This window comes from Chlorocebus sabaeus, chromosome 14 (assembly GCF_047675955.1).
Source record: "Chlorocebus sabaeus isolate Y175 chromosome 14, mChlSab1.0.hap1, whole genome shotgun sequence".
Lineage (NCBI taxonomy): Eukaryota > Metazoa > Chordata > Mammalia > Primates > Cercopithecidae > Chlorocebus > Chlorocebus sabaeus.
In genome coordinates this window covers 37,619,453-37,632,178 of record NC_132917.1, presented here as the reverse complement: position 1 = coordinate 37,632,178, position 12,726 = coordinate 37,619,453, and the positions used below count along the sequence as shown (strand labels likewise).

The 12,726-nt window shown below is 39.8% G+C and overlaps 1 protein-coding gene across 5 annotated transcripts in view; it reads right to left on the bottom strand.

The window, feature by feature from the left end:
• LOC103220469 (regulator of microtubule dynamics protein 2) overlaps positions 1-7,239 on the bottom strand; it is a 106,499-nt gene extending 99,260 nt beyond the window's left edge. Inside the window, exons 1-4 of one of the 5 annotated variants that reach the window (XM_073022925.1) lie at positions 7,076-7,239; positions 4,692-4,815; positions 2,653-2,890; positions 761-949 (exon numbers count right to left, since the gene is read on the bottom strand). In XM_073022925.1, coding sequence (XP_072879026.1) covers positions 761-771 — 11 coding nt within the window. In that variant the 5' untranslated portion in view covers positions 772-949; positions 2,653-2,890; positions 4,692-4,815; positions 7,076-7,239. The remainder of the gene's footprint in view (positions 1-760; positions 950-2,652; positions 2,891-4,691; positions 4,816-7,075) is intronic. The other 4 variants (XM_073022926.1, XM_007970917.3, XM_007970922.3 and 1 more) reach the window with 4 other exon arrangements.
• Between the last annotated feature and the right edge of the window lie 5,487 nt (positions 7,240-12,726).

Sequence of the window (12,726 nt, the reverse complement as noted above, 5' to 3'; positions counted from 1 at the left end):
GTGTTAGTAAACATTATATCCAAAAGATTTAAGATTCCCTTATTTTAAACCAAAGATTCCAGAGAAAGCCTTGGTACTTAATCTGGCCTGCTTTACCTCACAGAAATTTGCCTGGAATTAACTTGAAAAAATTGTTTTCACCTAATTGGTAAAACTGGAAACTGTAAGTCTAACCATCTGCCCACTCCCAGCTCATCCAGGCGACATGCCAGCAGCAGATTCCAATCAATTTGTAACTTCAGCTGAAATTGTAGCTAATTATTGCTAGATGTGTAAATGTATTCCTACAAAAAAATTATATCATGAAACCAAATTATCTTGAAAGCTTATTGCAAAAAGATAAGAAAAATCACTCTATGCCTATTAATTACAATTGCATTCCAGCTAATAATCACACATCAAGTTTAATCATCTTTATTTTTGTCAATAAAATTATTAAGGCAGGATGTCCATTCGCTGATATAGAGGTCTATTAAAGGGAATCTTCCTATCATGATTGCTTTCTTTTGCCCATATCTTGGACTTTTACATTAATATAGCCTAGTTTGAAAATATTTTCGTTTAGTAAGCAAATAAGTAGAAGTAAAACTCTATCTAGGAAGGAGAGCTTATTCTTGAGACAGGACCAGGTTTCAGCAGTCATATTTTGGTTGGCCCTTTCTTTAGGAACTGCACCAATTCCAAATCATGTCTTCCATGCAGGACCTATTCTTATTTTGCAGATAAGTGAACTGAGGCACACAGGTGTCAAGTCACTTACCCAGTGATCATCCAGTTAGGAAGTTAAAACTGTCACCTTTCTTAACTCTTGACACCCTGTTCTTAACTCTTGGATGCACCCACAACATGTGGGAGATTTGGAAAGCATCAACAAGGAGGTGGGAAGGAGAGTGTTGACTGAGCAAAGATGCTCAGAGCTGAAATATTATTTCTGAACCACGAAAATTAACTAGAAAAAAATAGAATCAATGGAGCAGATATGTTTTAAACAAACACAATTAAAGACTAACATTTCAAGCTATGTTTGAGTTTTATAAGAGTATAAAACAAATGTGCTTCCACACAGATAATTTGAAAAATGACACATTAAAAATAATGTACAAAATACATCAGAATACTCGCTTGCCTTCAGAATAATTTCAAAGATTGTATGAAGTCATTTACATAGCTTTTTTTTTTTGAGAGTCTTGCTCTGTCACCTAGGCTGGAGTGCAGTGGTACAATCACTGCTCACTGTAGCCTTGACCGCTTGGGCTCAAGTAATCCTCCTGCCTCAGACTCCCTAGTAGCTAGGACCACAAGCATGGGCAACCACGCCCGGCTAATTTTTACATTATTTGTAGAGAGTGAATCACCTTTTGTTGCTAGACTGGTCTCGAACTCCTGGGCCCAAGCAATCCTGCCTGCACCTCTCAAAGTGCTGGGATAAGCAGCATGGACCACCGCCTCCAGCCTTGTTAGCTTTCATATTTCTATGTTAATAGTATGCACTTGTAGTATAAAAATATAGTAATTAAAAACTTTGTACCAAACGGATTTTAGAACTCTAATATTTTAATAATCAGATGCAAAATATTATGCTACACTGCAATTTGTAAGGTGCTAGTAAATAACAATGGAAAATGACATTTTAATATAGATTATGGCACTTAATGTGTAAAATTAAAGGTTAACAGAGATGAGAATCAAATATTCTAAAGTGGCATCAAAATGTTGACTCGAGAGTATGAAATGTTTTCCGAAGAAATGTCTGAAGAAACATTTCATTTCCATGTTCTAGTTTTATTTAATTTTTAGATGTAGAAATTATGATTTACTAAACTAATTATAATGCTTTCACCATAAATCTAGTATATATATTCATTTACTTCATCAGCAGACCCTTATAAAATGCATAACTAATAAACTCGGGGAAGTTATGAAAAATTTTGCAAAGATAAAGATACATTACAAAAAAGCCCAAGGTTTAAGTTTCCTAAGAGAATTGCACTGAGACTTGAACTAGTGATCAGATTTCCTACAGTGTCCCGGAAAACCTGGTACTTTCAAAGTGAATTCTATTGTTCATTTCATCAGGTTTTCATGGGTTTTTTTGTATTTTATAATTTATTTTAAATTCAGGGCGCCCAGGTGTTTGGCTTATTCCCCAATGTTGGCAGCAGTGATAATCTGGCCTTCGTTTTTTGCGCGAAATAGGCACAGACCAAGTCTGAGAGCAAAGAAACCCCACACAAAAACAAAACGCTTGCGCAAGGCTGAAAGGTTAAGATCCAAGGAGCCGAAGCGACAGCCCAGCAAGTGTCTCTGCTGAAATTCTTTGGGGTTTGCAGGGACCAGCCGGGCCGAGGCAGCAAAATGCCTGTTCCCCACGCACCCCACAAGGGGCAGCGTGCGAGGAAACACCGGCGACCTCCGGGGCTAGGGCTTCCGTGGCGCAGGGTCAGCAAGGGATACACCCGGGTAGCCACTACGGTCCGCAGCTCCAGCCCCGGGAACGCAGAGCAGCCCTCACTGGCGGACTCAAGCTTCGGCAGGGACACACCGACCCGGAAGTGCAGTCGTCCCCGCAAGTACTTCCGCTTCCCTCCGTAAGTCCCCGGCCCGGTCCGGCCCCCACCGGCTGAGCCGCCCCCTCCCAGACTGCGCACGCACCTGTGTTCAGTGCCCCGGACTGTCAGCGGTCGGAGAGCGGAGACTAGGACCTGCTGGCGGGCAGTGGCGGACGGACAGTAGTCCCGGAGTCCTCGGGTCCTAAGGTCCCGCGCCGCGGCCGTCGCGTCCTGACCCAGATAGCGGAGGCGCCGGGGGAGGAGCCCGCGGCCGCTCGGCCCGCCGCTCCTGCCCCCTCTCGCGGTGGGTTCAATTCTACCGGGACCTGCGCTGGGTGCACCTTTTGCAAAATAAAATTGCACGCTGCTGGGCGCCTGGCTCGCGCCGGACCGTGTGTCTCGGCCGTTGCCTCCCTACGAAGCCAGTCGGGCCCTTTTCCGCCGCCTGGACTCTGGGCCTCCGCGCTAGCCCCAGCAGGTTCCCTTTCGCGTAGCTGCCACTCCGCACGCCCACCCCCAGCTCGCTTCGTTCCGGCTCCCAAATCCACTCCCTCTCCCCTAGATAACCCTTTTTCTGTGCCGTTTCTAGGCACAACCTTGCACTTTACTCCGCACGACTGAGTTAAAGGCAGACGCCTTGCACTAATTACTGATATCCCCAGCCCCATGTTCATAGCTTTAACTCACATTTTCTTTTAATGAGAATTTTGCCAGCCTCTTCCTTCTCCCTGCCATTCAGAGTTGCCTTTAGATGAAATCCGCTATTTTTTCAGATGCCTGACATTTAAGGTTTTACCCAGCTTTTTGTGGTTTGTATAATGAAACTAACTCTACTAAATACGCTCTTAAAAACTGGGCCGGGCGCAGTGGGTCACACCTGTAATCCCAGCACTTTGGGAGGCTGAGGCAGGCGGATCACCTGAGGTCAGGAGTTCGAGACCAGCATGGCCAACATGGCGAAACCCCTATCTCTACTAAAAATACAAAAAATTAGCCGGGCGTGGTGGTAGACGCCTGTAATCGCAGCTACTCGGGAGACTGAGGCAGGAGAATCTTTTGAACCCGGAGGCGGAGGTTGCAGTGAGGCGAGATCGTGCTACTGCACTCCAGCCTGGGTGATAGAGCGCCCCCCCCCAAAAAAAAGCAGGACATACACCCCTTCTGTACTGTCCTCACCTTGAGTATTACTGCCTTAAGCTTAGGTTTGCATAACAATCTCTAAACTTTCCACCAATATATTGAGCAGAATTAAAAATGGGTACACTCTTTCTTAAAACAGCAACAACAGACAACACCCATAAAGCTATGAAGAATCCAGAAGGCTTCTTTTGCAATCCATATGCTACTGCTTACGGATAGGGTTTCAGGGATTCTATAGGCTCTTTAAAATGTTTTCTTGAGCTTCAAGCAAGCCGCATTGAAGAATAAGTAAGCCTGGCCCTGGTCATTTTATTAAAAGTAATTTGTAGCCTGGCGCAGTGGCTCACGACTGTAATCCCAGCACTTTGAGAGGCTGAGGCGGATGGATCACTTGAGGCCAGGAGTTCGTGACCAGTCTGGCCAATATGATGAAACACCATCTCTACTAAAAATAGAAAACTTAGCCGGGTGTGGTGGCACACTTCTGTAGTCCCAGCTTCTCGAGAGGTTAAGGCATGAGAATCGCTTAAACCTCAGAGGCAGAAGTTGCAGTGAGCTGAGATCGGGCCACTGCCTCAACTGCCTGGGACAGAATGAGACTCTGTCTCAAAAAACAACAAAAAAAACCTAAGTTGTATTTGGGAAAAGAGCAGACTAATCTTTAATCTCTCAGATTCGAAACTAGTAAGGTACAAACCCACTTTCACTCCTATTTATTATGGTTTGCAGCAACCTTGCAATGTAATACTAGCTTTATTTCACTAGAATACAATATGATATAAACCGATCATGCAAAAAAAATTTCTCTTTTAGCAAGATTTAGATACCAAAGAAACTTGACTGTCTCTTCACTAATACTTAAAAGGAGCTTTTTAGTATTTAAAACAAAATTTAAGCTTTTCCAGGAGCCCACTGATTTTTCACTGCTGCATCCCCAGCACACATAACACGGAAGAGGCATGCAATACAAATGTGACGTCTGGGCTGGGACCAAGGCCTTACCAGTCTATTCCAAGAGGAAGATGGCAGCTGATACTGACTTGATCTTCAAGTTCAGGACATAGACTGTGTCACACTTGCTCCTTTCCAATACCTTTGTTTCTATTCCTTGACCAGTAAAAATTATCTGAAAGGTAGAAACTCAGGGACAGTGACAACCATTGACCTTGGCAAAGCTGAAACTGAATAGCAAAGACAGGCGCCATCTTTACCAGGTACTGTTGCAGGGATGACATTAAAAAGAAGAAATGATTCCACTCAACTAGGAACGTTCAGTCTAAAAGGAATAGCTGAAGGAAAAACTAGAACACGAAGAATCTCAGAGCTACTGTTATTCATCAGAACCAGTACAGCATTGCAATCATTTGGGAGGAGTGGGTACAGACCCTTCACGATTTGCCCCAACCTACTTTTCCAACTTTTCTCCACGACTTCCACCAGACATCATTCTACACTTCAGCTCTAGCTAAGCTAGATCGTCTCCTCCACAAGCTATATCCTTTCTATCCTGTTCCTTGTGCCTGGAATGTCCTGCTGCTTGCCACCCATCCAAAACCAGTTCATCCACTTCAACCTCTTTCCCTTGAGAAGCTGTACACTCTCTCCTTCCCCATAAGGAGTATTCATCCATGCCCCATCAAAACTCAAGGAAGGACCAGGAGTTTAAATGAATACAAAACGCCTCCCTGCTAGCTTACAGCAGACCTCTGTCATGTACGCTATATAATTACTGCTTGCCAGTGACTGTGTTTGTGAGGCTGTGAACATCTTCAAGGATGGTAGCATTTATCTTTGTATCTTGAGAACCTGGCATGGTACACACCCTCTATATGAGATAACTATTTGAAAAAAAATATTTGAAAGTAATATGTACATGTGAGGGGAAAGCATGAGGAAATGTATAGTCCTTCATTATAGTAATTTGAGACAGGTGTGTCTTTTTTTTTTTTTTTTTTTAGGTTTTATTTGAGTGGTTTTATTTCCAGGAAGCAACTGAATGGCAAAGTTCGTTTTAACCCTGTAACAGTTACCAATATGCTATATAACTATTCAGTTTTCTAGTTCCTTGTTAAGTATTTTCAAATCTTATTAAACTTACATTCTGAATTTCTTTATTTGTAAACTGAGGGCTGAGCTGCAGATATAATTAGCACCATATGCAATCCCCAACCTCCACTTCAAAACAGCAGAATCAACGCTCTTCATTTCCAGGCTGGTTTTAAGGAAGTATTTTAAGGAAGGGGTTAAGGAAATATTTTACTGCAAATAGCTGGGAAAAAATTTTAAAATTAAGAACACCCTAACCATTGAGAGAGGGAGAAGTGCACAGGCAAAGAGCAGGGGCGGAGGAAGAAGTCCGCCAGGTGTAACTGAAGCTGTAAGTTCCCCGAATCATTTGTAAACGAGGAGGAGCAAAGAGCAACAGCAACAGCAAGACCATTTATTGAGTCTTCTACACAGTTTTCAAGCTTCGTTCTTCATATGAATTATTTTATTCCATTTTCCCAACAATCTAATGAAGTAAATAACATACAGATGAGGAAACCAAGCCTTCAAGAGGTGAAGAAACTTGTCCCAGGCCATGTAGTCAGTTTTAGAGACAATAAGCAAACTTAGGTTTGTCTGAGAGCCTTTTCTCTTAACCTAGCCCAGCTTGGACCCCCAGACCCTGCCTTTGATAGAACACTTGAAGGGGCTCTTCATAGCACCATTTACAAGAACATCATAGCCCTTTTGATGTACATCGTTTGTGTCCCCCACTTTAGTTATTTAGGGTTCAGCTTTCACTGCTTCTGTTAGAGAAGAAACTGAATTCTCAAATCTGATCATTTACCCCATGGGGGGTTTTCTGCAGTTTACCACAACCTCTAATCCACAGAGTATAAAATTACTTTGTCTTCATGATATTCAGGTTAGGCTAGGAATGGAATTTGGGGAAAATAGGAATATAGTACTATATCTGATGTAGTTTTAAAAAAATTAGGCAGTCTCTAGAGCACAGGAAAATTACAAAAAACATTTCTGAAAAGAAACTAACTTGGACTTTCTAAGGGAAAAATGTTTTCTCTGAAAAAAGCATTAGGATAAGCTTATTAAATATTTCCATAGACTGATTAGTGCAACAAATTATTAATCACTTAAATCCAAGAAAATGGTTGGCCTAATGGGTGAACAAATTAAAATGGTATTTTAAAAAGATATGTATGAAAGAAAAATTAACAACAATATTTATGTTATACTACTTAGCAGTTCAATGTTGAATCAATTTATTAAAAATATACATACCTCATTAGGATATAGATTTCTTATTGGAAAGTTTCTATTTCATTAGAAATATTAAGTTTTTGTTCCATGAAAAAGTCATTTTCAGAAAGGCATGTACTAACCTTGCTCAGTGGTTTTCAGCAGGATTTCAGTGACGATTCAAGAAAAGAATGACGTTTCTTTAGAAATTGTGGAAGATTTTTTAAGTCTCATTCCTCCCCTAATTTTCCATGGCCTTTGCAAATAAAGCACAGCCTTGGATACAATCTAAAATGGAACTTGACAGATTCAGAGGAAAGAGTGGTTTTGCCCCTCCCTCTGCGTTCTTTCTTCATCCTGGGAGACGATGTTCAGGGACACTCTTGACAATATATACATCAACTTCACAAGCTAAGGTCAGTTTCACTGGGGCTAATTAAAAACAAAGGTGAATGTTCATCATCATCAGACAAAATGTTGTTAACATGTGTACAAAAAGTTAAAATAACTGAATGTGCTTAATTACATATAGTAATTGGAAAAAATATTTCATTTTGGATTTGGGTGGTAAGTCAATTTTAGACAATATTCTGCTGGGAAAAATTGGGGTTAGCAGTTTTCCAGACTTACTGTCTTCAGACTATACCAAGAAAAGTGATTTTCCCTTTAGGAGCAGATCCTTTTCAAGAAATTGTTCAGTAGACAGAGCCCCTGGGTATACAAATAAATAAATAGAATCTACTCTCATATATTGCAATAGAGACACATTAATTAACCAATCATTGTTAGAACTTTTTGAATTTTATAAAAATTATACTTCTATCATTATTAAGACACATATTTGGACTCCCAGAGAAGACAGTCTAGAAAAAGTTGAAAACTGAAACACTACTGTAGTGATTTTAGAAGAAAGCCTGACTAAAGAGAGTAACGAACCCATGTGTATTGTGATCCAAAATAATTTTAATTTGATTGTTTGGAACATGGGACATATCATGAAAATTATGCTATAAATGGTGGTTAATTTCTGTGAGAAACCCATAAAACCCTTTATACCCTATGTGATAACATATGGTATGGTTTGGCACTGACTTCAGACTTAGACCTGCTGATGTCAGGAAATCATTTATCTGTTGCTATGGCCTTGGCTGCTTCCACTTACAAAACAAAAAACTGAACTTGTCCCTGCCAACTGCTGCAGCTGATAACTGTCCAATGTCAAATGATCAGAAAATCCCCACCCTCCAGCTCTGACATCCACTTACCAGCTAGTGCAAAAAGAATCCTTCCTACCACCAGCCACAGGCTCTGCCAGGCTTCCAGCAAGAAGAGAATGACCCATTCCACCACAGCACTCTTTGACTTTCTCACACGAGGCAAAGCAACCCTTAAGAAACAACTTCTTTAAAGAAATAACCAAAAAAAGACAATTCCGACAGTAATAACTTCACATTTATTTCTCCTAGTATCATAAACCCCCCATTTCTCAAACAAAAGGGTGCTGAGAGGAACCTTTCTTTGAGACATAATGAGCAGCCAGTCACTCATTGTACAAGAAGCATAACTCAAGGAGTATGTGTATTTAATAAATGAAAAACTGTTAATAAACTAATTTGAATAATTCAGATATTTACCTACAGAAATGCACTAAGATTACAGAGTGACATTACAAAAGCTCAAAATATTTTCATAAAATATTTAACAGTGAGAATCCAACATTAGACATCAAGGCGCTTTGGGTATTTTCCTTTGCTAAATCTGTGCGATTATGAGATGTGGCCATAAATAGGCAGCATTATTTTCTCCCCTTTTAAAGAAGTAGAAACTGTAAAGATCTTTCATCAAGATAATACATTGTTAACATGGCTTAGATGAAAGCTTCAAAGGCATCTAACATCCAAATGAAAAATAAAAACTTCAGTTGATTCAAACACTTTAAAATACTTTGGTACCACCAATTATCCTTCCTAAAAGAAACTTCCACTAACCCTGGCTCCCCTCTCATGCTAGCACTTCCTTATTTAACAACCTCCACTAGGAAATACCTGCAGTGTCCTCTCACAGGCTTCACTTCCTGACTTCTGTCCCATATACCAACCTACTGCAGAAACCATTAAAACTTCTCTTTCCTAGGAGGGCAAAGGTCTCCTGGTTTCTCTTTTGATGTCTGTGGAACAGGGTTTCTCAACTTCAGTACTATTGATTTTTTGGACAGAGAATTCTTTGTTGTAGGGATAATTCTACATTGTAGGATGTTTAGCAACATCTCTGGCCTCTGCCAACTAATTTATGTTAACATGTAATTTCACGGCATCTAAGCCCTTAATTAACACTAAACAGCACAAACACAGGTACGTTCTTCTAGAGATTTAAAAAATGCTTCTATAGGCTTGTTAGGCAATGCCCCAGTATTGAAAGACTATCCTATGAGATCTTAATCTCTAGATTTTGAATAATTTTTCTTAAAAGCGTGGGCCATGTCTTAGTCATTTTTCTAGCCTTAGTACATAATATTTAGTAATGCATATCTTGAATGAATGGATTTATGGATAAATAAAAATATCCAGATATCTGAAGTCTTCACTTTTAACCAGAAGTTTTGGCAAGTTTTCTGTATGTGATCAGCCTATATGATTTCTAGTTCTTTGTTTTAAATTGGCTAATGCCAAATAAGATAGCTTACAGAGGAGAAGGACCTCTGTAAGTCTGGTTGGGAGCATGGAATTGTAGAGAAACTGAGAAAGGAGAAATGAAGTTTCCAAAAATACTTGGAAACTTTTTACTTTACCTTGGAGACCTAAATTTTGTCTAAAGATATTTCTGTTTTTCAAATTAGCTCTTCTTGCCAGAATTTACTATCTAATGTTTTGCATTATTTCTAAGTATGCGTATGCCTTAAAATGTTTGTGTCACTGGTTTTGTTTTGCAAGGCCTATTAAATCTCTTATGCAGTATTCATAATTAAGATTGCAGAATGAAAGATGGAGGGCTTATGTGCATATAAACTGACTGAATTATTGTCCATCAATCTGTCAGAGATGTTTGAACAAGAGTGACTCCATCTTGAATAGGGGCTGGGTAAAATAAGGCTGAGACCTGCTGGGCTGGATTCCCAGGAGTTTAGGCGTTCTTACTCACGGATGAGATAGGAGGTCACCACAAGATACAAATCACAAAGACCTTGCTGACAAAACAAGTTGCGGTAAAGAAGCCAACCAAAACCCACCAAAACCAAAATGGTGACGAGAGTGACCTCTGGTAGTCCTCCCTGCTCATTATATGCTAATTATAATGCAATAGCATGTTAAAAGACACTCCCACCAGTGCCATGACAGTTTACAAGTGTCATGGTCATGTCAGGAAGTTACTCTATATGGTCTAAAAAGGGGAGGAACCCTCTGTTCTGAGAATTGCCCACCTCCTCCCAAGAAAACTTATGAATAATCCGCCCCTTGTTTAGCATATAATCAAGAAATAATTATAAGTATCCTTGGTGGAGCAACCCCACTGCTCTGCCTATACAGTAGCCATTCTTTATTCCTTTACTTTCCTAATAAACTTGCTTGCACTTTATGGACTCATCTGGAATTCTTTCTTGTGCACATCCAAGAACCTCTCTTGAGGTCTGGATCCAGACCCCTTTCTAGTAACAAATTCATTCATTCAAGATATGCAGATTCTCTGACCACCAAACCTTTGGATTCTTAGTCTGAGATGGGGCCCAGGAAATTTCAGTTTAAAAGGGTATTCTGAGTTGATGTTGCAAGGACCATCCTTTGGAAAACGTTGCAGGTAGCAGTATAGATGATCTTCTGATGAATTTCTAAAGAGCAAATGAGATGAGGCAGCATCATTCTTTAGGAACCACTGTTGAAATCTGTTCTTCGTTTACTCATTCATTCATTTTTGGTTTTTTATGCAAAACAAAGTTCAAAAACCATGTTGAAAGCATCCAAATGAAATTGTGGTTTGGGAACTTTATTAGCCATTCTTGCAACTTTTCCTGCCAAAGAGAGGGAGAGCAGTAAGAAAAGAGATTCATTTTAGCATGATAGGAGACTGTCCCTGCTTTTCTCAAACCTCTTTGAGTAAGAGCATTCTTGGCTCTGGGTCCTGTTTGACATCTTTAAGAGCTCACATGCTCTAGCAAGACTTGGTAGCCTGCATGAGGCCATGATTGTGAGCAACTCATACTCCTAAGAACTTGGCCAACAGGTTTATTGTTATAATTCAGATTAATCATTTGTGTCACAATTTTTCTGTACTTGCCAAATTCCTTTTCCCCCAGAAGTTAATTCTCAGGATGTGTATGTCCAGGGGACATAATCAAAGGTTTGATACATGAAGTATGAGAATGCTTTCTGCCTCCTCTATCAGACATAACAATTGCATTCATGGGGCACTTGCAGTGCTCACAGTGCTTTCATGTGCTTGTGCTTGTCACCTCAACCTCTGAGGTAGGCAGAGCACATATTTTCATTCCCATTTTGCAGAGGAGGAAAGAGAATCTCAGTGGTTATGTAATGTGTGACTTGTCCAGGTCTCACTGCACAGAAGCTCAGAGCTCTTTGCTTACAATTTTCTCATCTTCCCTGTGCAAGCCTAGTTGCTAGTGTGTATTTCCGGTGCTTGAGATGGCAAGATTAGGTTTTCACAGTGAATGCACAGAAAGGTAAGAAAGTGCTAGTGCTAATTAATTTTTGATGTGCAAAAAAAAACCAAGTTTTAAATTTCTCCAGGTACATCATTTAGAAGAAAATAAAAATATTAATGAATAAAAATGCTACCGTTTATTAATAAATGACTAACAAAACACTAATTACTTGTAGAGATGCTGAGTTCTTTTGAAATATATTCCAAGTTTTGACCTTAAACAAACACTGATAAAGCACTTTCATTATCTTCACTTGGCATTGATTTCAGGTTTCAGATTATTTCCAGTGGTTTTCTGGAAAACGCAGTGTATTCACTTTGCTGTCATGTTCTGTAGTGTGTTTGCAAATTCATGAACTTGGAATTAGAACCTAAGGAGGTCACTTAGATTTTCAAAGACCTTTGTATGACATCTGAAGTATTTCTAGTGTTCTACAAAGTGGGAGGCCTTGTAGGGTGTGGCTGTGCTTGTGACCTTTGTTAGTACAACTTGGAAGAAAACCCACCACACTTGTACCCAGGTAGAATAAACATTTACACTTTCAAATGACAGCTTAAAATAACTGGCAAGGAAAATTTGAGTTTGCAAGTTCAAAGCCCTTGAGCAATTGGAAATTTACTTTTCAAAATATAGTGTCGATTTCAAATAATTGTTGTCACAAAAAGTCAGAGCCTCTTGAAGCATATCTCAAACATAAAAGAATAATAAAATTTGGCAGCTTTTGAACTTACACCATAACCAGTTAAGATAAGATAGGTCCACATTAGTTCTAGGAATCACTGAGAAACCATACTTAAGATTTCAACTCAAAGAGAACAGGCTCTTTGTACTTGTTGTTTATCCAGAACACTAGGACATGGTTTTAGGCACTTCTTAGACTGACTTTCTGAGATCATCTACTAGTAGATCATTGAAGTAAATCACATGGGGAATGATTATTAAGAATTGTAGTAGAAAAGAAGAAAAGTGTGGAGATTGAAAATCTAGTTGGAGATGGGAGTCACAAAAAATAGTGCAGAGGCTGTCCATCTTTGTCTATATGTATGTTTACAGTATCTAAATAACTGTGATAAGTGAGTCATTTATTTGATCTGCCATTGTACTATGCAAAACCCATCTAGATTGGGCACGGTGGCTCAC